The 27,535-nt window shown below is 44.8% G+C and overlaps 1 protein-coding gene across 1 annotated transcript in view; it reads right to left on the reverse strand.

The window, feature by feature from the left end:
- Nucleotides 1–27,535, reverse strand: part of LOC124606255 (ATP-dependent translocase ABCB1-like) — a 150,669-nt gene that overhangs the window by 14,034 nt on the left and 109,100 nt on the right. Inside the window, exons 13-15 of the mRNA XM_047138232.1 lie at nt 20,976–21,179; nt 16,153–16,394; nt 7,594–7,753 (exon numbers count right to left, since the gene is read on the reverse strand). Of these exons, the coding sequence (XP_046994188.1) occupies nt 7,594–7,753; nt 16,153–16,394; nt 20,976–21,179 (606 nt within the window). The remainder of the gene's footprint in view (nt 1–7,593; nt 7,754–16,152; nt 16,395–20,975; nt 21,180–27,535) is intronic.

The raw sequence follows: 27,535 nt of genomic DNA on the forward strand, positions 1-27,535 counted from the left end.
ATTTAGACGACAAGTCGCACTTCCCACCAGCAAGTGGTGCTCAACACTCAGACTTCAAATGGCTTCCATAATAGTGGGAATAATTGCTTATATGACACCCATTACAGTGCAACACAAATATGGATGCACTATCAGTTGATAGCTCACAATTCCAGTCCACACCAGATCGTCGTAAAAAGTAATCCCAACAGTCCAGGACCAGGCAAATCCGTCAATAATAAAAAGAGCAACTGCGCCAAAAATAGTCCAGCTGAAACCTAGTAAACAAACGCAGTGTACACAGTGTAAGTGAAAATGGTTCAAATGGCTCTGAGCACTATGGGACTTAACTTCTGAAGTCATCAGTCCCCTAGAACTTATAACTACTTAAACCTAACTAACCTAAGGACATCACACACATCCATGCCCGAGGCAGGATTCGAACCTGCGACCGTAGAGGTCGCGCGGTTCCTGACTGTAGCGCCTAGAACCGCTCGGCCACACGGCCGGCAGTGTAAGTGAGGTAGAGGCCTTAGCATGATACAAATTGAAGTGCCTTCCAGCTGCCCTGTGGCCAGGGTTAATGTCCGGCTTGGATTCAGCAGCCAGGTCTGTTGGCGCCTCATGATGCCTGCTGGAGGGTTCACAGGGTATACCATCTTTCCCCCCTCCCCCTCTAATCGCCTCGTGGAGCTTAAAGTGTCCGTGTCGGTATTGTGAGCGAAGTACCAGTATGAGGAGGGGTGTAGGTGGCTAAGCCAGCAAAAGTTTCGTTGTCTACCCTCAATGTATTGTGGCGTTCAGTCCTCTGCTTGCAGCTGAAATTGGTTGGAGCTGGCGTTCCAGTCTCCGTGTCCACGTTGGAAGTCAGTGATGCTAGAGGTGCAAACTGAGAGTTGAAAAAGAATCCGCATCCCGCGAGGGACCAGCTCTTACTACACTGAATTTGGTGAGGTACGTCTGTCACATATGTGAAACTGTCTCAAGCTGACTGTGGTGGTAGTGGTGGTTGTGTCGTAGGGGAAGCCACTAAGTGCTGAAACGACTAGTTGGCAATCTGTACCAGAATAGCGCCATTGGCATCCGCTGTGAACATTCGTCGTCCATAGATGGCTCTGATGACACTTGATACCCGTTCTGGAAGTCTCCCAAAGTTACGAGCCCAAACATCTGCGCCCAGCTAGTAGTGGGGGCGACGGTTGGGCTCGCATGGGCATGTTGTACGTCACAGAATGTCTCAGAGGGTCTAGTGTCGATGGGCATGCAGCAGTTCCTGTGGAGTGCGTTGATGTGTCGGTGTGATCCTGTGGGACCTCGACCCTGGATGAGGTTGACAGCACCTTCCACATTTGTTCCTTAAAACCACTCCGCTTCACCGAAGGAGGCTAAGTGAAACGGCGCCAATGCAAAGTGTATATTGGTAAAAAGAAAGCAAGCAAAGCCTGAGAATCGTTGGAGATACTTAAGAATGAATGTAATGTCAGTAGAGAAGACGGCTATAGGATTCCAGCTTCGTGCCTTCCCATCCTCAAGGAAACCACCGTCCGTGAGCAACACAAATCGCTACCAGGAACTCACCTTTACAGTACGGCAACACTATTCTGATAAACGTTTTCATCGTTTGCCTGCCTCTGTCGCTGTCTGCCCAATTACGACTGCCCGCCAGTATCAGTCAACAGAATTTCACCCGGCAACCTAACTTCATCAGAACAATCAGGGAAAATTCCCTTTCATAGGTGAAACCGAAATTGCTCTTCAACAGTGTTCAGCAAAACCAAGAACACCAAAAGATCCAACTTTCAATGACAATGGCCGTTATAGACATATACGTTAATTGTATTGTTGCACTAAAAGTGTTCTTACTATTCGACTAGTTTATTTTACAATGCTGAAATAAATATGCACAGTGGTAAAAATTATCAGAGGCTCTGAAGAGATTCTAAAGTAGTTATGTCTGGTTCTGTTACAATATGGGGTGTTCCATGTACAACGCAATCACTTTCTTCGCTGTTTTGTGGGAAACGATGCTGGAGAAGAAGGCACATATGATCTGAGATGTTCCTCAATCTTGGTAACTACCATATCGTCGAACGAGACAATTTAGGGACGGCCGTGCTCATTGCTCCATCTGTCGCTATAGACTTGGGTGTCAGTAGCACCTGCCTACAGAACTATGCACAGTCTCAGGCTGAGATACTTCTCTTTTGAAATAATAGTTCCACAGCTACACTTTTTTCTCATACGTGCTCCTTACTACAACATAGCAGCTAGGCTGAACTAGACTGTGCGTCTGAGAAGAGGGCTGCAACTTCGAAATTTGTAGGGGACAAGAAATTAATAAAAAGTGTAGCTAAGTAGTTGTTATATCCAACGAAAAATACTTTGTCGACTATGACACCTCACAGAAATATTTCTCGTTATACAATAACAGAGGTGATCGTGCCAAACCGAAACGTTGCTCGACGTCAGAACTGAAAATGGCTGTTGCATTCTTTGCAAGATGGTGCAGATGATCTTTAAATGTCCCGAGTTCGAGTCTCGGTCGGGCACACAGTTTTAATCTGCCAGGAAGTTTCATATCAGCGCACACTCCGCTGCAGAGTGAAAATCTCATTCTGGAAACATCCCCCAGGCTGTGGCTAAGCCATGTCTCCGCTATATCCTTTCTTTCAGGAGTGCTAGTTCTGCAAGGTTCGCAGGAGAGCTTCTGTAAAGTTTGGAAGGTAGGAGACGAGATACTGGCAGAAGTAAAGCTGTGAGTACCGGGCGTGAGTCGTGCTTCGGTAGCTCAGATGGTAGAGCACTTGCCCGCGAAAGGCAAAGGTCCCGAGTTCGAGTCTCGGTCGGGCACACAGTTTTAATCTGCCAGGAAGTTTCATATCAGCGCACACTCCGCTGCAGAGTGAAAATCTCATTCTGGAAACATCCCCCAGGCTGTGGCTAAGCCATGTCTCCGCTATATCCTTTCTTTCAGGAGTGCTAGTTCTGCAACGTTCGCAGGAGAGCTTCTGTAAAGTTTGGAAGGTAGGAGACGAGATACTGGCAGAAGTAAAGCTGTGAGTACCGGGAGTGAGTCGTGCTTCGGTAGCTCAGATGGTAGAGCACTTGCCCGCGAAAGGCAAAGGTCCCGAGTTCGAGTCTCGGTCGGGCACACAGTTTTAATCTGCCAGGAAGTTTTAAATGTTCTGTTTACTGCGTCGCTTTCTTCGCTGTCTCTTCTGTAAACATTTTGCAGGTAATTTTAAACAAGCTTCATGATGAACTATACAACTAAAATATTAAATTCAGCTCAGAATTGAATGACAAAGCCATATTACCTGGCTTTCTTGTGTGGTGTGTGGCGGAAGGTATTTTGTATACCACTGTCAGTTCCCTGTGAGCTACAGACTCAAAACTTTCAACATAACTCGGAACAGGATAAGAGTGCTATATTGACTTACTTTCTTGTGTAGCGTGGGGCGAAGCGTACTTCGGTACCACTGCCATTTCCCCATTTTTCTGGTTCAATCGCGAATGGTTCACGGGAAGAACGATTGCTGGTAAGCCTTCGTGTAAACCCGAATCTCTCTACTTTTTAACTTCACGGTTTTTACGTGGGAGGAAGCAACGCATTAGCTGAGTTAGACGAAAAAAAAACTGAAATAAACTTGACATAAACGGCACGTCTCCGTTGTAATCTCATTAAAATGCTTGAAAGCGACTCAAAAATTCACACACACACAAAAGACTAAGAAGAAGAAAATAATTATTTGAACAAAAATGAGTTTTTAATGTAATACAATTTTAATAGGGCTAAAATAAATAAAATTACTTCCCCTAGCACATTCAGGTTCGTAACGGCACTCAGATAGGCGTGAAGAGTTGTGGTCGCGAATTTTTAATTGCCGTGAAATTACTTGTTAGATCTGGAACGAAAAACTTGCAGCACATGCAACATATAATTGATGCATGAATAGCTCAACTCTTTACGATTATAGTACTTACTAACTGATGCATGAACACTTTACTTCTTACTATTACGTTTTGCATGTGCTGCACGTTTTTACACTACTGGCCATTAAAATTGCTACACCACGAAGATGACGTGCTACAGACGCAAAATTTAACCGACAGGTAGAAGATGCTGTGATATGTAGATGATTAGCTTCTCAGAGCATTCACACAAGGCTGGCACCGATGGCGACACCTACAACGTGCTGACATGAGGAAAGTTTCCAATCGATTTCTCACACACAAACAGCTGTGGCTTATTACTGATTAACATTCATACAAACAGTATCTTCCTTTAGCGGGAATATTTTTTAATTTCTTATTGCTTCAGCTCCTTCACCGCAGTAATAGATCTTAACAACATAGGACTCTCTATTTCTCAGCCCCAGTTTCTTCCCACAGTTCCTCCGTTCACTCATCGTTGCTGGAATGTGCTGGCTCGGCTTTGCAGGTTTCTCTAGCTGACGGGCTCTTCCCCAGCCCCAGCCGCCACGGTCAGTTTTGCCCGCTCAAGTAACAGCCCCAGACCGCAGTTTTCACGCAGAGAGATGCCATTTCGTTACTCGTCCATCGCCCAATATTTCGAATGCCAGACGTGTCCTTTCTCCCAGTTTCAAGTATGCCTTCAACTTTGCCTTCTGTTATCAGCAGCAAGAACTAACGTTTTTCGTTCTCATGATACGTCCTAAATACTCATTGTTCCTGTTTAATTATATTGGACAGTTTGCAGTCTCCGCTGGCACACTCGCAGGGTTCCTCATTTTCTCGTTCCTACCAACCACATTACTTTAAATACGTAGCGGAATAAACTCATCTGAAGTACATTGATCAGCTAACAAATGACAAACATTTCAATAATTGCAACGAAATTAGCCTGGCTGTTACAAAAAAAATCTCATACCTAATGTCGAAAATAGAAATCTTGAGATTTCATTTTACATGAATGGTATAGCGATAACCTACGAAGTCAAGAGCGCTTTGGAGGAGTCTGCATGGTGTCCACTCACCGCAACACCCAACTGCGCATTATGTGCAGCAGTAGCTGCTGCCAGTTTGTTATGGTGAGTGGTGGTGAGTAAGTAGCTGTTGTAGTGCAATAACGTCAGCTGCCCTCACGTGTCTGTCTGTTCAGTTAAGCATAGCTCCTAACCTGTGTCCTCCACCCAACTGTCAAAAAATGGCTCTGAACACTATGGGACTTAACTACTGAAGTCATCAGTCCCCTAGGACTTAGAACTACTTAAACCTAACAGACCTAAGGACATCACACACATCCATGCCCGTTGCAGTCGCGCGGTGCCAGACTGTAGCGGCTAGAACCCAACTGTCCAAAAGTCCTATGCAGTGTTGCTGCTGAGAGGTGTGTGTGTGTGGAGAGTTGTGGGCAGGAGTGCGCTTCTATGCATTGTGCTGCTGAACTAGCAATACATTATACAACATGTACATTTGGAACAAACTTAATAATTCTTAACATGGTATATGTTGACTGATGTAAAAAAGATGCACCAATACATACATCTCCCCCTTAGCGAAAGATCTTTTCTTCTAAAGTACCCTACATTCTTCCCCAGGGTTCAAACTGCCTCCATCTCATATTTCATCGAAATCAATTGAGCGGTTTAGCAGTGGAAATATAACAGACAGAGTTAAAAAAATGGTTCAAATGGCTCTGAGCACTATGGGACTCAACTGCTGTGGTCATAAGTCCCCTAGAACTTAGAACTACTTAAACCTAACTAACCTAAGGACAGCACACAACACCCAGCCATCACGAGGCAGAGAAAATCCCTGACCCCGCCGGGAATCGAACCCGGGAACCCGGGCGTGGGAAGCGAGAACGCTACCGCACGACCACGAGATGCGGGCACAGACAGAGTTACTTTCGCATTTATGATATTAGTATGGAGTATACCTTGCTTTACAATAACGGCTTCCGAATACTTATTCCATCACGTATTCGTTTGCATTATGCCACGTCTTTATCTCTTACAGTGTTTTAGTGCTACTGTTTCTCTACAATAATAAATCATTTTACAATGCGTGTAATTTGTTATAGGATCCTAGAACGTCATTGGTCTTCAGGTAATATTTAATGAAATGCATTACGGCGACACAGATAAAACTTTGGGGTATGGTTTCCATGAAGTTTCCGTTGGGTTACGAAATGTTTCTTGGGAGGATGATAATAAAAATAATTTTGTAATGCTCAATGGTCGCCTTCAGGTCTTTCACTTGGATGCCACTTCGGCGACTTGTACATTTCTAATCTACCCCAGTTATCTAGCCATGATACGGGGACCTACTTTACAGCGGAGTGCGAACCACATGTCGCGACTTCTCATATCATTGGGGGGTGAAGGCTATAATAAAAGTAAACTGAAGATATTCGTGGCCTGACTGGGATTCAACACCGCAAATTTCGGTTTCCAAGCACACTTTTTATACCGCTAGATCTTTTGAAGACAATAACCCGGCATAGTGCTATAGAGTGCTTGATGTCTTACTCCGATCGTCACAAGCATTTTAAATAGGATCTAACAAAAATGTTTGCAAAATTACAAGTGTGCAAAATTTTAGAGTGTTTAACCGGGAAAGCGGTATGCTAACCACATTATCCTTCATACCACACACAGTCACACTGTTGGCAGAAGATGCCATGGCAGACGGTCGGCCCCAAGTGACCCGCCCAAGATCAGAAGCAGAACTTTACTCTCTACTTTTTTTTAGAAGAGATAAAAAGAAACCCCTTTTACAGTTCACAAAAGCATCACAAGTACACTGTTTCTCCGATAGGGTTCCATCAAGACTGTGACGCTAGTGGTTTTCCAAGACGGTATCCAAACTGTGATGTCATAAGGAATATTGTTCTACAGATGTTGCTCAGAATGTCGTCCGTTTACATCAATGCGCGACTGATATCTGTGTGCGAATGACTATGTAACAGCCTCAACACTTCCAGGTGTTTCACGAACAATGTCTTCAGCTTCAGCCAAACGGACTACCAGCTCTTCTGCAGTGCCGGCCGATGTCTTGCACACCAAACACTTCATCTCTCACCACAAAAAGAAACCATGGAATTGAGGTCGGGAACTGGTGGTAGCCACAATGATGGCCCACCCATCCCAATCCAACAACTGGTGAAAACAGTCTAAACGGTGTCTGTCGTCAACAATAAAATTTGGTGGAACCCATCATGTTGGAGCCATAATCGTTGCCTGACTGTCAGCGTGACATTCTCAAACATTTCTGGTAGTAATTCACGGAGAAAGATACGGTAATTTTCTCCACCGAATGTGGTAGCCAGAAGATATGGCTCAGTCAAATGATCGTGTATAATACCAGCTCCCATGCTTATGATAATTCTCTGTTGATAGAGGAACAACAATTTCAGCAGGGTCAGTCAATGTGATTCCTACGAAGCAGTCAAAACTACTGTGAACGTTGGGCTAAGGGGAGTCAAACCTTTCATGGCTACCTAAAGGGGCACCTGCGACTTTTTTGTCACACATGAAAGTGTTTGTTTTACTCTGCTGACAAGGCTCTACAGTTCTGTTTACAAAGCTCCTTTTACACCTTCTACATGCCACTTTTATACGCAAGTATGATTTGAACGGCACAACTCACCCATGTGTCATCTGTAGGATGTTGCGGGTCCGTTACCAAAGGTCGACGCTCCAACAGATTAAAGATTCTGGAAGCAGATCTTAGGCCTTTCCTCAATCTGGGACCGCAGGACAAGGCACTTGCGATGGTGCCGGTACCCCATATCAAAACTTCAGCCACTCTGGAAAAACAAAAGTATCGAGAAAATAGATTCACGCAATTAACCATTATGGTCTAAGTTCTCAAGACAGATCAGTTAAATAAGGTGTTTATCCCGCTTAAAAAATAGTTAATGCACAGCCCACTAAGCGTATTCTGATGACGCATCAGACTTGAGTATTAAGTGGCTTAACTACATGAACCATGGACCTTGCCGTTGGTGGGTAGGCTTGAGTGCCTCACAATACAGATAGCCGTACCGTAGGTGAAACCACAACGGAGGGGTATCTGTTGTCAGGCCACACAAACGTGTGGTACCTGAAGAGGGCAGCAGACTTTTCAGTATTTACAGAGGCAACAGTCTGGATGATAGGCTGATCTGGCCTTGTAACATTAACCAAAACGGCCTTGTGCTGGTACTGCGAGCGGCTGAAAGCAATGGGAAACTACAGCCGTAATTTTTCTCGAGGGCATGCAGCTTTACTGTATGGTTAAATAATGACGGCGTCCTCTTGAGTAAAATATTCCGGAGGTTAAAATAGTCTCCCAGTCGGGGATTACTCATGAGGACTTCGTTATCAGGAGAAAGAACTGGTGTTCTAGGGATTGAAGCGTGGAATGTCAGATCGATAGACACGAAACCCACGCCTACAACAATGTCAACTAGCTCCACTGATGATGAAGGGATTGAAGAAATGCATAATACGATAAAAGAAGTTATTCAGATAGTTAAGGGTGACGAAAATTTAACAGTTATAGTGAACTGGAATTCGATAATAGGGAAAGGAAGAGAAGGAAAATAGTAGGTGAATATGTACTGGGGTTAAAGAATGAAAGAGGAAGCCGGCTGATAGAATTCTGCGCAGAGCTTAACTTAATAATAACTAACACTCGGTTTAAGAATCGTGAAAGGAGCTTATATACATGGAAGAGGCCTGTAGACACTGGAAGATTTCAGATAGATTTTATAATGGTAGGACAGAGATTTAGGAACCAGGTTTTAAATTGTAAGACAATTCCAGGGGCAGATGCGGACTCTGACCACAATTTATTGGTTATGATCTGTAGACTAAAACTGAAGAAACTGCCGAAAGGTAGGAATTTAAGGAGATGTGACCTGGAAAAACTGAAAGAACTAGAGGTTGTAGAGAGTTTTAGAGAGAGCGATAGGGAACTACTGACGAATACAGGGGAAAGAAATACTGTTGAAGGGGAATGGGTAGCTATGAGAGATGAAATAGTGAAGGCCGCAGAGGATCAAGTAGATAGAAGGACGAGGACTAGTAGAAATCCTTGGGTAACAGAAGAGATATTGAATTTAATTGATGACAGGAGAAAATATAAAAGTGCTGGAAATGAAGCGCGCGAAAAAGAATACAAACGTCTCAAAACTGAGATCAACAGTAAGTGCAAAATGGCTAAGCAGAGATGGCTAAAGAACAAATGTAAGGATGTAGAGGCTTATCTCACTAGGGATAAGATAAATACTGCCCACAGGAAAATTAAAGCGACCTTTGGAGAAAAGAGAACCACTTGTATGAATATCAAGAGCTCAGATGGAATGCCAGTCCTAAGCAAAGACGGAAAGGCAGAAAGGTTGAAGGGGCATGTGGGGTCTATACGACGGCGATGTACTTGAGGGCAATATTATGTAAATGGAAAAGGACGTAGATGAAGAAGATGGGAGATATGATACTGCGTGAAGAATTTGACAGAGCACCGAACGACCTAAGTCAAGAAAAGGCCCCGGGTGTAGACAACGTTCCATTAAGGCCACTGATAGCCTTCGGAGAGCCATCCATGGCAAAACTCTACCATCTGGTGAGCAAGATGTATGAGACAGGTAAATACCCTCAGAGTTCAAGAAGAATATAATAATTCCAATTCCAAAAAAGCAGGTGTCGACAGGTGTGAAAATTATCAAACTATCAGCTTAATAAGTCATGGCTGCAAAATACTAACATTAATTTTTTACATACGATTGGAAAAACTGGTAGATACTGAACTTGGGGAAGATCAGTTTGGATTCGGTATAAATGTTGGAACTCGCGAGGCAGTACTGGCCTTACGACTTATTTTAGAAGATAGATTAAGGAAAGACAAACCTACGTTTCTAGCATTTGTAGACCTATTAGAAAGCTTTTGACAATGTTGACTATAATACTCTCTTTAAAATTCTGGAAGTGGCAGGGATAAAATACAGGAAGCGAAAGGCTATTTACAGTTTCTACAGAAACCAGATGGCAATTGTAAGAGTAGAGGGGCATGAAACGGAAGCAATGGTTGAGAAGGGAGTGAGGCAGGGTTGTAGCCTAACCCCGACGTTATTCAATCTGTATGTTTATCAAGCAGTAAAGGAAGCAAATGAAAAATCTGGAGTAGGAATTAAAATCCATGGACAAGAAATGAAAACTCTGAGGTTTACCGATGACACTGTAATTCTGACAGAGACAGCAAAGGACCTGGAAGAGCAGCTTTACGGAATGGACAGTGTCTGCCTGCCGTCAGCTTAATCCACTGATTAAAGATACCAGTGGAGTAGGCACAGATGCCCAGATGAACATTCCGGTCGCCAACATACATAGCCTCCATCGTCACGTAACTCTAGTACGGCGTAAGGTTTGTCTGTAATCGCTAGCACAGACAGATAGCGGTCAAAAATACTGTTCATTTCGCATAATCGTTTTATAGATTTCCTAATAATCTGCGTTCGATACCTGGAATGAGTTTGGATTAAAGCTTTCACAAGACATTTAACTTGTTTCCGATAAAAGTCACAGCTCAGATGTCGCTAACTTTTTGGCTAAGGAAAAGAAGGCATGGCAGTCACTAATGTGTGGTTTTGCACTGCACTTAATTGTATTTCCGAGGCTCTGTTTTAATGAATTATGCTGCAGCTTCTTTATGAAATGCCTTCCTAGCTCGGCAAAATGGAAGGGTCCCTAAAAACATGGAATTCTGATCCATTACATGAAAAAAGTTAGCAATCCATTGCACAATGATATATTTTTATGAACGACTTTTAGGTTCTGCTGTTCCTGGAGCCATATGTTTCATCTTCGTTAATCTTTAGGGAAAGCAAAATGTCAATCGCTTGTACTCATTTCCTGCGTCAGATACTAGCACTACTATTTTCTAGTGTGATTACTTTAAAATTTGTTCAGCAGTTGAAGATTTGTGTAATCTGAAGGTAATTCATACAGTCCATTATACATAAATATTATCGTCTGGTGAAAGTTGTTAGAAATGCGTATACATTCAACAGACAGACTGGAAGTACACACTCACAAGAACGAATTTATCTAGCACTTGCCTCGTAAATATTTGGCAATGGAGCTACACAAATTAGTCTTACCGTATTATGTCCCAATTATTCTCCGTTTCGGTGTTTTTTCAGCACTTAAAACAGTCTGTTTCTAGTTTGGTTAATAGAGTTAGGCCTCCACGGTATTTACCTACGAAAGATATCCTTTCTATAACGTGAATGAGTCGTGTGTGCTCTTTTGGACACGTCCAAAAGAACTGACACCACACATTCATATAACTGATCTGCATGGATGGGCAGTGGGTCCACCGACTCCAATGTGGTTGCACAGATGCGTCCGACCTCCTATGGAAATCTCAGTGTAGTGAGCATGGATGAATGGACAGGCACTCCTGGTAGTGTACTCCATGGGAATGTGGGTAGGGCGGCAATGTGTGTTCTCTTGGACACATCCGAAATAACTGACACCACACATTCATATAACTGATCCGCATGGGTGGGCAGTGGTTCCACCGACCCCAGTGTGGATGCATAGATGCGTCCGACCTCCTGTGGAAATCTCAGTGTAGCGAGCATGAATGAATGGACAGGCACTCTTAGTAGTGACACTCTGTGGGAATGTGTGTAGGCCGGCAGTATCTGTTCTTCTGGACACGTCCGAAGAAACTGACACCACACATTCATATAACTGATCCGCGTGGACGGGCAGTGGGTCCATCGCCTCCAGTGTGGATGCACAGATGCGTCCGACCTCCTGTGGAAATCTGAGTGTAGCGAGTATGGATGAATCGACAGGCACTCCTGGTAGTGGCACTCTGTGGGAATGTGTGTAGGACGGCAGTGTGTGTTATTTTGGAAATGTCTGAAAGAACTGACACCACACATTCATATAACTGAACCGCATGGATGGGCAGTAGTTCCACCGCCTCCAGTGTGGATTCACAGATGGGTCCGACCTCCTGTGAAAATCTCAGTCTAGCGAACATGGATGAATGGACAGGTACTCCTGGCAGTCGCACTCCGTGGGGATGTGTGTAGGCCAGAAGTGTGAGTTCTTTTGGTCATGTCTGAATGAAGTGACACCCCACATTCATATAACTGATCCGAGTGGATGGGCAATGGGTTCACCGCCTCCAGGGTGAATGCACAGATGCAACCGACATTTTGTGGAAATCTCAGTGTAGTGAGCATGGATGAATGGACAGGCACTCCTGGTAGTGGCACTCCATGGGAATGTGTGTAGGCCGGCAGTGTGTGTTCTCTTGGACACGTCCGAAAGAACTGACACCACACATTCATACAACTGATCTGCATGGATGGGCAGTGGGTCCACCGCCTCCAGTGTGGATGCCCAGATGTGTCTGAAATCCTGTGGAGATCTCAGTGTAGCGAGCATGGATGAATGGACAAGCACTCCTGGTAGTAGCACTCCATGTGAATGTGTGTAGGCCGGCAGTGTGTGTTCTTTTGGACACATCTGAATGAAGTGACACCCCACATTCATATAACTGATCCGTGTGGATGGGCAGTGGGTCCACTGCCTCCAGTGTAGATCTACAGATTCGTCCGACCTCCTGTGGAAATCTCAGTGTAGTGAGCATGGATGAATGGACAGGCATTCCTGGTAGTGGCACTCCGTGGGAACGTGTGTAGGCCGGCAGTGTGTGTTCTTTTGGAAATGTCGGAAAGACCTGACACCAGACATTCATATAACTGATCCGTGTGGATGGGCAGTGGGTCCACCACCTCCAGTGTGGATGCACAGATGCGTCTGACCTCCTGTGGAAATCTCAGTGTAGCGAGCATGGATGAATGGACAGGCACTCCTGGTAGTGGCTCTCCATGTGAATGTGTGTAGGCCGGCAGTGTGTGTTCTTTTGGACATGTCCGAAAGAACTGACACCACACGTTCATATAACTGTTCCGCGTGGATGGGCAGTGGGTCCACGGCCTCCAGTGTGGATGTACAGTTGCGTCCGACCTCCTGTGGGAATCTCAGTGTAGTGAGCATGGAAGAATGGACAGGCACTCCTGGTATTGGCACTCTGTGGGAATGTGTGTAGGCCGGCAGGCGTGCAGGGATAGTCCACGTGGGGGCGATCACACTGTGTGCCGGAGGGCGTAGTAGTTAACGTACCTGCCCAGTACCAACAGATGCTGGATTCGAATTTCTCTCTGATAGAAGTTTTCCCTCGTCATCGCTGATTCCGCGTAATGCCCCGATGCAGTGTACATTATTAATTCCTTTTCCTTCTCCCCGGCACCTCCACCTTTTATTATTTGCGCTGTGCCAAATCTGTTCACTCTCATCCAGATGGTATGACCGGATGCTGCAAAAATATTCAATATTCGATTCTAAACGATGTGTGTCAAAGAAATTGTTAATGTGTAATTTAATGAGTTTATTGCTATCAAAGTCGTGAATATACTTAATTTGAAATGTGGGACACATAATTAGACACAGTATTAATGAAGATAATTAAAAATGTTCTGTCTCACTAACATGGAGGGCTTTGTGAAGTGAATAGTAGAATTGGTTAGGAAGAAATATAGGTAATGATACTGGAGATCAGTTGACGTCGTGATGGTGATGAGATAGTAAATATCTTCTAATATAAGGTGTATCCTTGTTGCACATGAAACTAGTAGCAAAGATGCGCGATGTTCCGACAATGAGATAGCAAGAGCAATATAAAAGTGTGTTAGTGTTAAAAGAAGAATAAATATGTTCACATAGTTTGTGTTGTGAGAATGGTAAAGAGAGGAAATTGCTAGATACAAGAACTTTAGGTAAAGCGTATAGATAACCTGATAAGTAGATTTAGATATAAGGCTAATAGTGACTTTGTGTTTGGAGGTTAAGATATTGGAGGGATGGAATGAGTTCCAAGCAGAATGAACTAATGTATTAAACTCACGAAAAAGTAGAGAAGCTTGGAAATTAGGTAAATGATTCGGATGCTACACGAATCTCCCGAATAGCTACGCGCGTTAGCTAGCCCCTTCCGTAGTGCGGGGACTAGGGCAGGTGCACTGGCCCCAGATCTAATTAATGACAAGGGCCAGCCAGCCTGGACGCAGTTTCGCACATCAGATTAAATAAGTACCGGGCTGGTGCCCGCATTCCGCCTCAGTTGCACGATTCGGAAGCATTTAGAAAACCGGAATGAAATTATCATTCTGCAGCTGAATGAGCGCTGATATCAAACTTCCTGGCAGAGTAAAACTTCGTGCCGAACCGGATCCCGAACTCGGGACCTATACCTTTCGCGGGCAAGTGCTCTACCGACGGAGCCACGCAAGCACGACTCACGCTCACACCTTTACCTCCGCCAGTACTTCGCCTCCTACCTTCCAAACATCACAGAACGTCTCCTGAGAAACTTGCAAGAGTGGCACTCCTGGAAGAAAGGACGTTGTGGAGACATGGCTTAGTTACTGGCGGAAGTAAAGATGTGAGGACGGATAGTGAGTCGTGCTTGGGTAGTTCCGTCGGTAGAGCTTTTGCCCGCGAAAGGTAAAGGCCCCGACTTCGACTCTCGGTTCGGCACATAGTTTTAATCCCCCAGGAAGTTTCATTTAAAAAACGTCCGTACATTTTCACATAGGATAATACTGTATGCAGGCAGTTGGGTTATACACATTCCGTTCCAAGGGGAAAATGTGGGGTGACAGGAAGAGTGTCCATTCACCCTCAACTATAACATTGCCAAATCCAATAATTACGAGGGGCGTTAAATAAGAAATCCAATATTTTTTCCTCGACAAGTTTCCTTTGAAAAAAACGCGGAATTTGTTGAGGAACATCGTGGATTATTTCCACTGCAGCTTCCACAGTTTCATGAAGTTCCGGTAGGTCACAGGGCAATATATAGTCTTCAAAATGGGTTAAGTAAGGCAAGGCAGGTACGTTCCAAGCAGAGAGCTGTCACTGAGTTTTCTACTTTTCTTTCTTTTTTTTGCGGGAAACAGGAGCATTGCAGATATTCATAGGTGCTTGCTGAATATCTGCGAAGGCACGGTAGTTAACAAAAACACAGGGAGTTAATGGGCGAGGCACTTGTCATCATCGCAACATCGCGGAGACCTTCCCTGTAGGCGGCCCACATCTGTAACTAATGCATTGTTGGAACGTGCGGACAGTCTCATACGAGATGATCGGTAGATCACAATGAACCACCTCTCGCTGCTCAACTGGACGTCTCTGTTTGTAGTGCTGACACACTCGCCCACCAGTTTGGGTACCCAGAGGTTTGTGCCTGCTGGGTGCCGCACAGAAGACCATGAAGAGCAACGACGGGCCATATGTGCGGAATTTCGTATTACAAGGCTGATCGTGACAGTTTTGTCGGACTTTGTCACAAGCGACGAAACATAGGTTCGTTACTTCGAACCGGAAACAATACGGCAATCCGTCGAATGGCGCCACACCACCTCTCCTCCGAAGAAAAAGTTAAAGGAGCGCACTCAGCAGGTAAAGTCATGGTGATGGTCTTGTGGGAATCTGAAGGGAGTATTCTGTTTTATGTCCTCCCTCATGTTGCAACTATCAACTCGGAAATGTATTGTGCTATCCTCAGGAAATTGAAGAAACGACTTCAGCGTGTTCGCCGCCACAAAAATGGTAACGAGTTAATCTTTCTCCATGACAATTCAGAGACTTATACAAGTTTGCACACCCGAAAGCGTTCGAAAAACTTTATTTGACTATTCTTTCTCATCCAACCTACAGCCCGGATCTCGCAACTTCCGACTTCCATTGTCTGGCCAGATGAAGGATGCACTCCGCGGGAAGCAGAGCGTGGATGATTGGTGAGGTTTCTGATGCAGCAAGACGATGGCTCCGACGTCAAAAAGTAGAGTGGTATTATGCGGGTATACTGGCCCTCCCGCTAAGAAGGCATAAGGCCGTCGTACTGAACTGAGATTACGTTGCAACATAAGATTTTGTACGCAACAGAGCGGGAAAAAGTATGGTGTATTGGAATCCTGAACAAAATCGACCTGCTTTCCCAAAAAAAAGTGTTGCACTACTTATTAAACACCCCTCGTAACATTCAGTCTCCATATAGATGGGTGATAAAATCCAGAAAAGGGAGTTTACGGGCACCCAACGGGAAGGTTATCACCGGAGCAGGGAAGAAGCGGTTACTCACTTGAAGACGTCCTGATAGGGCACACCGTCAGCATGGACGAGTGTTGCTCCATAATACAAGCACGTAGCGTAGGCAAAAGTGCTAATGTTCCATGAAAGGCTGAAGGCAGCTGCACGCACATGCGTGATGTGTTCAGCAAGATGCAGTGCTGGCCGCAACTCTGAAAGGTACTGGGCGTGGAACTGACGCTCGCGGCAGAGACCCGCCACCGTGCGGATGTTACCAACAGCCTCCACTGCCACCTGTAAAAGTTGGATACGTTCACAAATGCCACACACCGTCTGAATTTCTCGTAATACCAAGAAATCATAAGCAATAATCGTTTAAGACATTTCATGGACACAAAATTCTCGATAAACTTGCCACGTGGAACTTCAGATAAAACCTAAGCTTTCGAAGATGGCCACCATCGTCGTTGTCAAAGGCTAAGATTTTTATGAAACTGGAGATGCTACAATTTTTATATCAGAAGGACGGCGTCTGACCGGCAGGATTATGTCAAGATGATATCAGGAGAGTGGTGCATACCGAGGACAGGGTGGAACCTACACCCGTAGATTACGTTTGCGCTATCTATCGGGCATTACTTGAGCAGGAAGACAGGAGAGCTATTAAAGCTCTCTAGCCTCTCCGACAAACTTGTAAAGAATTTGAGACCAAGAGAACCTGGGTAACCCAGGTTGTATGGCCTCAAATTCTGTACAGTTTCGTCAGAGGACCAACCATCAGTGCCGTCGGCTCTCCTAAATACAGGACGGTCAAGTAGTTACCTACATAATTGGCATCAAAAAGTTGAATAATGCGCACCCCTTCCAACCGTCCTGTTTTTTTATGTATGTTGATGGTGCGTTTTTAATTTGGGCGCATGGCTGTGAGGCACTGTACATGAACAATATGCACCCAAACATAAGTTTTGCCGCAGAGATGGAGAAGGACCGAAAATTCCCTTTCTCAGACGTATTAGTCAAATGGGAAGAAGGTAGACGATTTAGCCATTCTGTGTATCGAAAGCCGATGCATACAGGCCTATATCTCAATGGGCGTAACTCAGAAGAAAGCTATGCTTAACAATTCAATACGCAGAGCTGGGACTATTTTAGACAAGGAGCTCCCCAGCTCCGAGATGAATCCTCTGACGTCGGTGTTCAGAAAGAATGGGTTTTCGGTTCATGATATTAGGTCATCATTGTAGGTGAAACCAAGACACAACGCCTTTCAACAAACGCAGGAGGACAAACACGGCGACTTCCATTCTGCGGTGCAAGAAATAGTAAGATAGGTGGAGTCCTAAAGAGGCAGACTAATGTTTCGCTCACCCAGGAAAATCAAGGAAATATTGTGACACGTTCAAGATTATCTAGGACTGAGAGTGCGACAGATTTATAATATTCCCTGCGAGTGTGGAAGCATTGACGTTGGGCTGTCTATATGGATTGTCACCAGTCGCTGTGTCAAAAATCACAGTCACCTAAACTGTGGAAAATTAATTATCAGCTGTGGATGGTCACAATCTGTCAAATAAACATAACTTGTGTTTGAACAACCCAGTCTAACTTTCGCGACTCTGTGATTAGAGAAGCAGTACAAATTAGATTATGTGATAAAAGCTTCAATAGTGAAGCAAAGAGAGAGGACAGTGGAGGAGGTTTCTTAGTATACTGTAGGATGCAAGTGATGGCAATGCTAACGACGCTGGATAAAGAGTGTAAACATGATTTGTGGACGTGGAGTCAGCCACATCAGTTCAAATGGCTCTGAGCACTATGGGACTTAACTTCTGAGGTCATCAGTCCCCTAGAACTTAGAACTACTTTAACCTAACTAACCTAAGGACACCACACACATCCATGCCCGAGGCAGGATTCGAACCTGCGACCGTAGCGGTCTCGCTGTTCCAGACTACAGCGCCCAGAACCGCACGGCCACTTCGGCCGGCTGGGAAATAGACAAAAAAGAAAAGATTAGCACACTTTCCTAATAATCCGGAGACACAGGTTCCAATCCCTTGGTCTGACATAAATTTTAATTTGTTGTTTCAGCTCTTATCCTTATAGAACTGCAATTTAAATTCACTGTTCCAAATTTCGCTTTTTCAGACATACTTTTCTTTCTGTTCCCAGTCTGCATTTTATATCCTGTCTGCTTCGACCAAAATCAGTTACTTTGCCGTTCAGATAGCGATACTCCTCTACTGCTTTTGGTGTCTGATTTAATTTGAATACTTTCGATTAGCCGGCCGGGGTGACCGAGTGGTTCTAGGCGCTACAGTCTGGAACCGCGCGACCGCTACGATCGCAGGTTCGAATCCTGCCTCGGGCATGGAAGTGTGTGATGTCCTTAGAAGAGTTAGGTTTAAATAGTTCTATGCTCTAGGGGACTGATGACCTCAGATGTTAAGTCCCATGGTGCTCAGGGCCATTTGAACCATTTTGAACTTTCGATTACCCTGACATTTGTTGGTGTTAATCATTTAACCATTCTTCAATGCACTGCCCATTTTCTTCAACTGCTCTCTTAAATCCTATGTCATCTCTGAGGGAATTACAATTTCATCTGTAATCCTCGAAAGGTTTAATTTATTCTCCCTGAATTTTTAATTCCCTCTCCAGATTTCTACTAGGTTTCGTCTACGGACTGTTCAGTCTACAAGCAGAGTATCAATGGGATTAGCTAGAGCCATGAGTCACTTCGTTGTCAACCACGTGTTTTATTCCAACTACTTTCATAACTTCAAAGAACTTATTCACGTCAACGCTGTCAAAAGTTTATATCAGATTGGAAACCCATAAAAATCAGAAAATGACTACATTTACATTTATATGTCTAGGTAAGTGGTGTGCACCGTTACAGACATTGTTTAGTGGAAGGTACGTGCTGCGCCAGAGCATGTCTGTTTACCGATAATGTGACGCGCAACACAGTAAAAAAAAAAGAAAAAGGCTCTAAGCACTATGGGACATAACACCTAAGGTCATCAGTCCCCTAGACTCAGAACTACTTAAACCTAACTAACCTAAGGACACCACACACATCCATGCCCGAGACAGGATTGGAACCTGCGACCGTAGCATCAGCGCGGTTCCGGACTGAAGCGCCTAGAACCGATCGGGCACAGCAGCCGGCGCAACACAGTAACTTAAAAAAAAAGAATAATGATTTTTAATGTCCAATCGACAACGAGGTCATTACAGGCAGAGCAGAAGATCAGATGAAGGAAGATTGGAGAGGGAAAATGGCCGTGCCCTTTCAAAGGTCTAATGGATATCGTGGAGAACCTAAATCTGTATGGCAGCACGGGAATTTGGACCTCGTCCTCCTGAATGTGAATATAGTGTGCAAACTACTGTGTCGCTGTTCGGTATTAAGGGAAGACTGCACTGAACGTAATTGGACAGCGGCAAAGCGGTGGGTCGCGATGCGGCTCTATTTAGTACACCGCATTTGATCTGTAGCAGTGCGACAATACGCAGAAAATTTTGCTTGTAAATCGTTCGGCAACCTCCGAGAAAAATAGACGGAAGCGACATGGATGTGACAGTAATTTCTTTGTTATTTGACGAAGAGGATTATAAATTTATTTATGGTAACGTGGTTGACCTTGGAAAGCATAGCAATGGGGGATTTTTTCATGGTCATATTTAGCAACAAAAGTATAAGTAGATACCTTGAATATACCAGACCTCAAAGAATTACAGGGACGACCGTTCGACTGCTTCACGTGTTTGTTGGAGACGGCGCTATTCCATTACAAACCTACTTGACGACATCTTATCCAAGTACAAAACTAGATGAGCAATCGAAAAAGCCTTGAGCCTACAGACGTAACGAGGTAAAAGAGTTTCAGAAGGCGCTTTTGGAATATAGTGCTAGAACTTTAGGCTTCACTATCGCCAGATCTCAGTCCAGAGCACGTAGAGACTGCCTCTTGGGTCTTGCCCAGTTTTCCCAGACATAGTGTTGTTTGGCAGTCAAGAGACCGAAGAGATACAATTACTAGACCTTCTTCGTATAGGAGAAAATTTCGTAAATAATGTTATTCAGATATGGGAAATATTCAAAGATTGTTTCACTTTCTCACAAGGTAATGTGGTCTGGCAAAACGACGTAGTAAATAGGGGAAACGTCGAAGAGAAAGTAAACAGTAAAAGAATGTAATAATATGAATGTCGTTATAAGGAATAAAGGCCTAATCATCCGTTTGTAATGTGTAGGTATTCGTACGCCATGTTCACTCCCATTTTCTTGGCAGTTTATGCCCAAATGTTATTTTCTTTCTGGTACCATTCATATAATAATAATGTTGAAGGTCATATAGCTCTGGATATCCGCTTACACATACAGTTAACTTTTCCTTGTCTGCGACCACTTTGGTAAACAAACTTTCGTTTAGCACATCAAAAGAGCTGCGATTTGAGTGACGAATTGTATCGCGACACTTGCTATACCGCACTACCGACAGCGGAACCACGCGACACCGGACGGCGCGTTATAGCTGGCCAGTTGGTCAGCTTTACCTCGCAATGTTGCACCACTCAGTTGCACTGCAGCGGAATGCGTTCTGTCTCATCAAATCTCACGTAAACAATATTTGGTCTTGGTGTCCCGTGCCGCTCTGCTGCAGTTCAGTTCAGCTCAGTGCAGTTTCATCTTTAGCTTTACAGACCTACATACAATACACTCTTCGGCATACACTCGCGAGAGGTTTGTAGTCATGGCCCTTACGATGAGCACTTTTTTTTCGTGCAATGGTATACTGTGGTGCTGAAAACTAAAAGTGCTATTTTACTATAACAGTAAAACAAGAGGTGGCGTGAGGTAAGCACCTTGGTGGCCTTCTCTAGCGATTTCCGCATGCGCTCATCCCCCGCCTTCTCCACGTGGGCGTCGTAGTATTCGGACGCCATCAGGACGGGCATGAATGCGATCGTCAACAGTCCTAGTCTCCACTCGTAGTACAGGCACAGTCCAACAGAGAGCACCAGCGTCGCAAGCGCCTGCACCACTGAGTTGATTGGCTGGCCTGTAGCCTGCAAAACAGAATTTATTTGCTTGCTTATTCATCTCTGTAAAAGCAAATATATATTTATCATTCAACACGAAATTAGGCAAGAAGGCGAAACATGAAAATTCTGGTGTTTCTTATTACTCTATGACTGTCTCTGTTTCGACTGTTGATTTATGAAAGTCACCAAATGTGCACTCCTAATCGATGTTAACACAGTCGCAATGGGATTCATGTAGCACCCTGAGCAATATCCTTTTACAGCTTCGGCTTTGGTCAAAAAATATTTTGATGCGTGCTGACGGTACCAACGAACCAATTGCATCAAACTGACACTATTAAGTTAATATGTGGATACCTAGCAATAGTAAACGAGGAATGACGACAAATTCATTTATGGGAAGATCCAGTCAATATAATGAACTTTGTTGTTTATTAGATCATAATTATTCACAGCCAACAGATTTAAGAAGTTTTTCACTGGTGATTAGTTCAAACGTTCTGTGGTCCATAGCGTGCCATCGCTGAACACCTCATTGAATAGAAAATGTTCCTCGTGTTCAACTATGGCATCAAGTGTGATTCCATTTCACTGGCAGTTGTTAATGGAAGGACAGGTTTCCATTAGACGTTGATAGTGTTTGAGTAGGATCCACCCATTGAGCCACACAAATTTGGAGAAATGCAAGTTAAATACACTACTGGCCATTAAAATAGCTACACCACGAAGATTACGTGCTACAGACGCGAAATTTAACCGACAGGTAGAAGATGCTGTGATATGCAAATGATTAACTTTTCAGAGCATTCACACAAGGTTAGCGCCTGTTGCGACATCTACAACGTGCTGACATGAGGAAAGTTTCCAACCGATTACTCATACACAAACAGCAGTTGACCGGCGTTGCCTGGTGAAACGTTGTTGTGATGCCTCGTGTAAGGAGGAGAAATGCATACCATCACGTTTCCGACTTTGATAAAGGTCGAATTGTAGCCTATCGCGATTGCGGTTTATCGTATCGCGACATTGCTGCTCGCGTTGGTCGAGATCCAATGATTGTTAGCACAATATGGAATCGGGGGGTTCAGGAACGCCGCGCTAGATCCCAACGGCCTCGTATCACTAGCAGTCGAGATGACAGGCATCTTATCCGCATGGCTGTAACGGATCGTACAGCTATACATCTCGATCCCTGAGTCAACAGTTGGGGACGTTTGCAAGATGACAACCATCTGCACCAACAGTTCGACGACGTTTGCAGCAGCATGAACTGTCAGCTCGGAGACCATGGCTGCGGTTACCCTTGACGCTGCATCACAGACAGGAGGGCCTGCGATGGTGTGCTCGACGACGAACTTGGGTGCACAAATGGCAAAACGTAATTTTTTGTGGATGAATCCAGGTTCTGTTTACAGCATCATGATGGTCGCATCCGTGTTTGGCTACATCGCGGTGACCGTACATTGGAACCGTGTATTCGTCATCGCCATACTGGCCTATCACCCGCCGTGATGCTATGGTGTGCCATTGGTTACACGTTTTGGTCACCTCTTGTTCGCATTGACAGCACTTTAAACAGTGGACGTTACATTTCAGATGTGTTACGACCCGTGGCTCTACCCTTCATTCGATCCCTGCGAAACCCTACATTTCAGCAGGATAATGCACGACCGCATGTTGCAGGTCTTGTACCGGCCTTTCTGGATACAGAAAATGTTCGACTGCTGCCCTGGCCAGCACATTCTCCAGATCTCTCACCAATTGAAAACGTCTGGTCAATGGTAGCCGAGCAAGCGGCTCCTCACAATACGCCAATCACTACTCTTGATGAACAGTGGTATCGTGTTGAAGCGGCATGGGCAGCTGTACCTGTACACGCCATCCAAGCTCTGTTTGACTCAATGCCCAGGCGTATCAATGCCGTTATTACGGCCAGAGGTGGTTGTTCTGGGTACTGATTTCTCAGGATCTATGCACACAAATTGCGTGAAAATGTAATCACATATCAGTTCTAGTATAATATATTTGTCCAATTAATACTCGTTTATCATCTACATTTCTTCTTGGTGTAGCAGTTTTAATGCCAGCAGTGTAACTCTTCTGTGTTATCTTGTTCGCTAATCATTTCCGCTCCCGTCCAGCATTCCTATGACGACAGTTGAGAGGCCACTCTGTAGCCCACCTCGTCCTACTGTCGTGTACGAAGTTGTACACAACCTCAAAAAATGCTACAAATTGGAATGACTGGATCATTTTTAACACTTGTGGGCTAATTTCAACAAATATCTCAGTCATTCATCAGGAAGTCTAACATCGTTCGAGTTGGGCAATCTACCAGCGTGTGAGTAAATTATGTGTTTTAGAAAAATACTGAAGAAAGATTGGAAAAATCTTATTGACACTCTTGGGCAGAAAAAAAGATACATTAACAATGGGGCTGTTCATTATAAGTTCAAGAAATGACGCATGACACACAAATTTGGTCCATATTTACGTGGTAAGGATTCTCCCCCCCCCCCCCCCCCTTCCACCACCATTGAACCATGGACCTTGCCGTTGGTGGGGAGGCTTGCGTGCCTCAACGATACAGATAGCCGTATCGTAGGTGCAACCACAACGGAGGGGTATCTGTTGAGAGGCCAGACAAACGTATCGTTTCTCAAGAGGGGCAGCAGCCTTTTCAGTAGTTGCAGGGGCAACAGTCTCGATGATTGACTGATCTGGCCCTGTAACACTAACCAAAACGGCCTTGCTGTTTTGGTACTGCGAACGGCTGAAAGCAAGGGGAAACTACAGCCGTATTTTTCCCGAGGGCATGCAGCTTTACTGTATGTATGATTAAATGATGATGGCGTCCTCTTGGGTAAAATATTCCGGAGGTAAAATAGTCCCCCATTCGGATCTCCGCGCGGAGACTACTCAAGAGGACATCGTTATCAGGAGAAAGAGAACTGGCATTCTACGGATCCGAGCGTGGAATGTCAGATCCCTTAATCGGGCAGGTAGGTAAGAAAATTTAAAAAGGGAAATGGATAGGTTAAAGATAAATATAGTAGGAATTTAGTGAAGTTCGGTGGCAGGAGGAACAAGACTTTTGGTCAGGTGAATACAGGATTATAAATACAAAATCAAATAGGGGTAATGCAGGAGTAGATTTAATAATGAATAAAAAATGGGAGTGCGGGTAAGCTACTACAAACAGTATAGTGAACGCATTATTGTGGCCAAGATAGACACGAAGCCCATGCCTACCACAGTAGTACAAGTTTATATGCCAACTAGCTGTGCAGATGATGAAGAAATTGACGAAATGTATGATGAGATAAAAGAAATTATTCAGGTAGTGAAGGGAGATGAAAATTTAATAGTCATGGGTGACTGGAATTCGACAGTAGGAAAAGGAAGAGAAGGAAACGTAGTAGGTGAATATGGATTGGGGCTAAGAAATGAAAGGGGAAGCCGCCTGGTAGAATTTTGCACAGAGCATAACTTAATCACAGCTAACACTTGGTTCAAGAATCATGAAAGACGGTTGTATACGTGGAAGAACCCTGGAGATACTAAAAGCTTTCAGACAGATTATATAATGGTAAGACAGAGATTTAGGAACCAGATTTTAAATTGTAAGACATTTCCAGGGGCAGATGTGGACTCTGACCACAATCTATTGGTTATGAACTGTAGATTAAAACTGAAGAAACTGAAAAAAGTGCGAATTTAAGGAGATGGGACCTGGATAAACTGACTAAACCAGAGGTTGTACAGAGTTTCAGGGAGAGCATAAGGGAACAATTGACAGGAAGGGGGGAAAGAAATACAGTAGAAGAAGTATGGGTAGCACTGAGGAATGAAATAGTGAAGGCAGCAGAGGATCAAGTAGGTAAAAAGACAAGGGCTAGTAGAAATCCTTGGGTAACAGGAGAGATACTGAATTTATTTGATGAAAGGAGAAAATACAAAAATGCAGCAAGTGAAGCAGCAAAAAGGAATACAAACGTCTCAAAAATGAGATCGACAGGAAGTGCAAAATGGCTAAGCAGGGATGGGTAGAGGACAAATGTAAGGATGTAGAGGCTTATCTCACGAGGGGTAAGATAGATACTGCCTACAGGAAAATTAAAGAGACCTTTGGAGAAAAGAGAACCACTTGCATGAATATCAAGAGCTCAGATGGAAACCCAGTTCTAAGCAAAGAAGGGAAAGCAGAAAGGTGGAAGGAGTATATAGAGGGTCTATACAGGGGCGATGTTCTTGAGGACAGTATTATGGAAATGGAAGAGGAGGCAGACGAAGATGAAATGGAGATATGATACTGTGTGAAGAGTTTGACAGAACACTGAAAGGCCAAAGTCGAAACAATGCCCCGGGAGTAGACAAAATTCCATTAGAACTACTGACAGCCTTGGGAGAGCCAATCCTGACAAAACCCTACCATCTGGTGAGCAAGATGTATGAGACAGGCAAAATTCCCTCAGACTTCAAGAAGAATATAATAATTCCAATCCCAAAGAAAGCAGGTGTTGACAGATTTGAAAAGTACCGAACTATCAGTTTAATTAGTCACAGCTGCAAAATACTAACGTGAATTCTTTACAGACGAATGGAAAAACTGGTAGAAGCCGACCTCGGGAAAGATCAGTTTGGATTCCGTAGAAATGTTGGAACACGTGAGGCAATACTGACCCTACGACTTATCTCAGAAAATAGATTAAGGAAAGGCAAACCTACGTTTCTAGCATTTTTAGACTTAGAGGAAGCTTTCGACAATATTGACTGGAATACTCTCTTTCAAATTCTAAAGATGGCAGGGGTAAAATACGGGGAGCGAAAGGCTATTTACAAATTGTACAAGAACCAGATGGCAGTTAGAAGAGTCGAGGGACGTGAAAGGGAAGCAGTGGTTGGGAAGGGAGTGAGACAGGGTTGTATCCTCTCCCCGAAGCTATTGAATCTGTATATTGAGCAAGCAGTAAAGGAAACGAAAGAAAAGTTCGGAGTAGGTATTAAAATCAATGGAGAAGAAATAAAAACTTTGAGGTTCGCCTGTGACATTGTAATTCTGTCAGAGACAGCAAAGGACTTGGAAGAGCAGTTGAACGGAATGGACAGTGCCTTGAGAGGAGGGTATAAGATGAAGATCAAACATGATTGTCAAAGTAGAGACGATATAAAATGGAGACTGGCAATGGCAAGGAAAGCGTTTCTGAAGAAGAGAAATTTGTTAATATCGAGTATTGATTTAAGTGTCAGGAAGTCGTTTCTGAAAGTACACTCCTGGAAATGGAAAAAAGAACACATTGACACCGGTGTGTCAGACCCACCATACTTGCTCCGGACACTGCGAGAGGGCTGTACAAGTAATGATCACACGCACGGCACAGCGGACACACCAGGAACCGCGGTGTTGGCCGTCGAATGGCGCTAGCTGCGCAGCATTTGTGCACCGCCGCCGTCAGTGTCAGCCAGTTTGCCGTGGCATACGGAGCTCCATCGCAGTCTTTAACACTGGTAGCATGCCACGACAGCGTGGACGTGAACCGTATGGGCAGTTGACGGACTTTCAGCGAGGGCGTATAGTGGGCATGCGGGAGGCCGGGTGGACGTACCGCCGAATTGCTCAACACGTGGGGCGTGAGGTCTCCACAGTACATCGATGTTGTCGCCAGTGGTCGGCGGAAGGTGCACGTGCCCGTCGACCTGGGACTGGACCGCAGCGACGCACGGATGCACGCCAAGACCGTAGGATCCTACGCAGTGCCGTAGGGGACCACACCGCCACTTCCCAGCAAATTAGGGACACTGTTGCTCCTGGTGTATCGGCGAGGACCATTCGCAACCGTCTCCATGAAGCTGGGCTACGGTCCCGCACACCGTTAGGCCGTCTTCCGCTTACGCCCCAACATCGTGCAGCCCGCCTCCAGTGGAGTCGCGACAGGCGTGAATGGAGGGACGAATGGAGACGTGTCGTCTTCAGCGATGAGAGTCGCTTCTGTCTTGGTGCCAATGATGGTCGTATGCGTGTTTGGCGCCGTGCAGGTGAGCGCCACAATCAGGACTGCATACGACCGAGGCACACAGGGCCAACACCCGGCTTCATGGTGTGGGGAGCGATCTCCTACACTGGCCGTACACCACTGGTGATCGTCGAGGGGACACTGAATAGTGCACGGTACATCCAAACCGTCATCGAACCCATCGTTCTACCATTCCTAGACCGGCAAGGGAACTTGCTGTTCCAACAGGACAATGCACGTCCGCATGTATCCCGTGCCACCCAACGTGCTCTAGAAGGTGTAAGTCAACTACCCTGGCCAGCAAGATCTCCGGATCTGTCCCCCATTGAGCATGTTTGGGACTGGATGAAGCGTCGTCTCACGCGG

The sequence above is a fragment of the Schistocerca americana genome, chromosome 3 (genome assembly GCF_021461395.2).
Source record: "Schistocerca americana isolate TAMUIC-IGC-003095 chromosome 3, iqSchAmer2.1, whole genome shotgun sequence".
Lineage (NCBI taxonomy): Eukaryota > Metazoa > Arthropoda > Insecta > Orthoptera > Acrididae > Schistocerca > Schistocerca americana.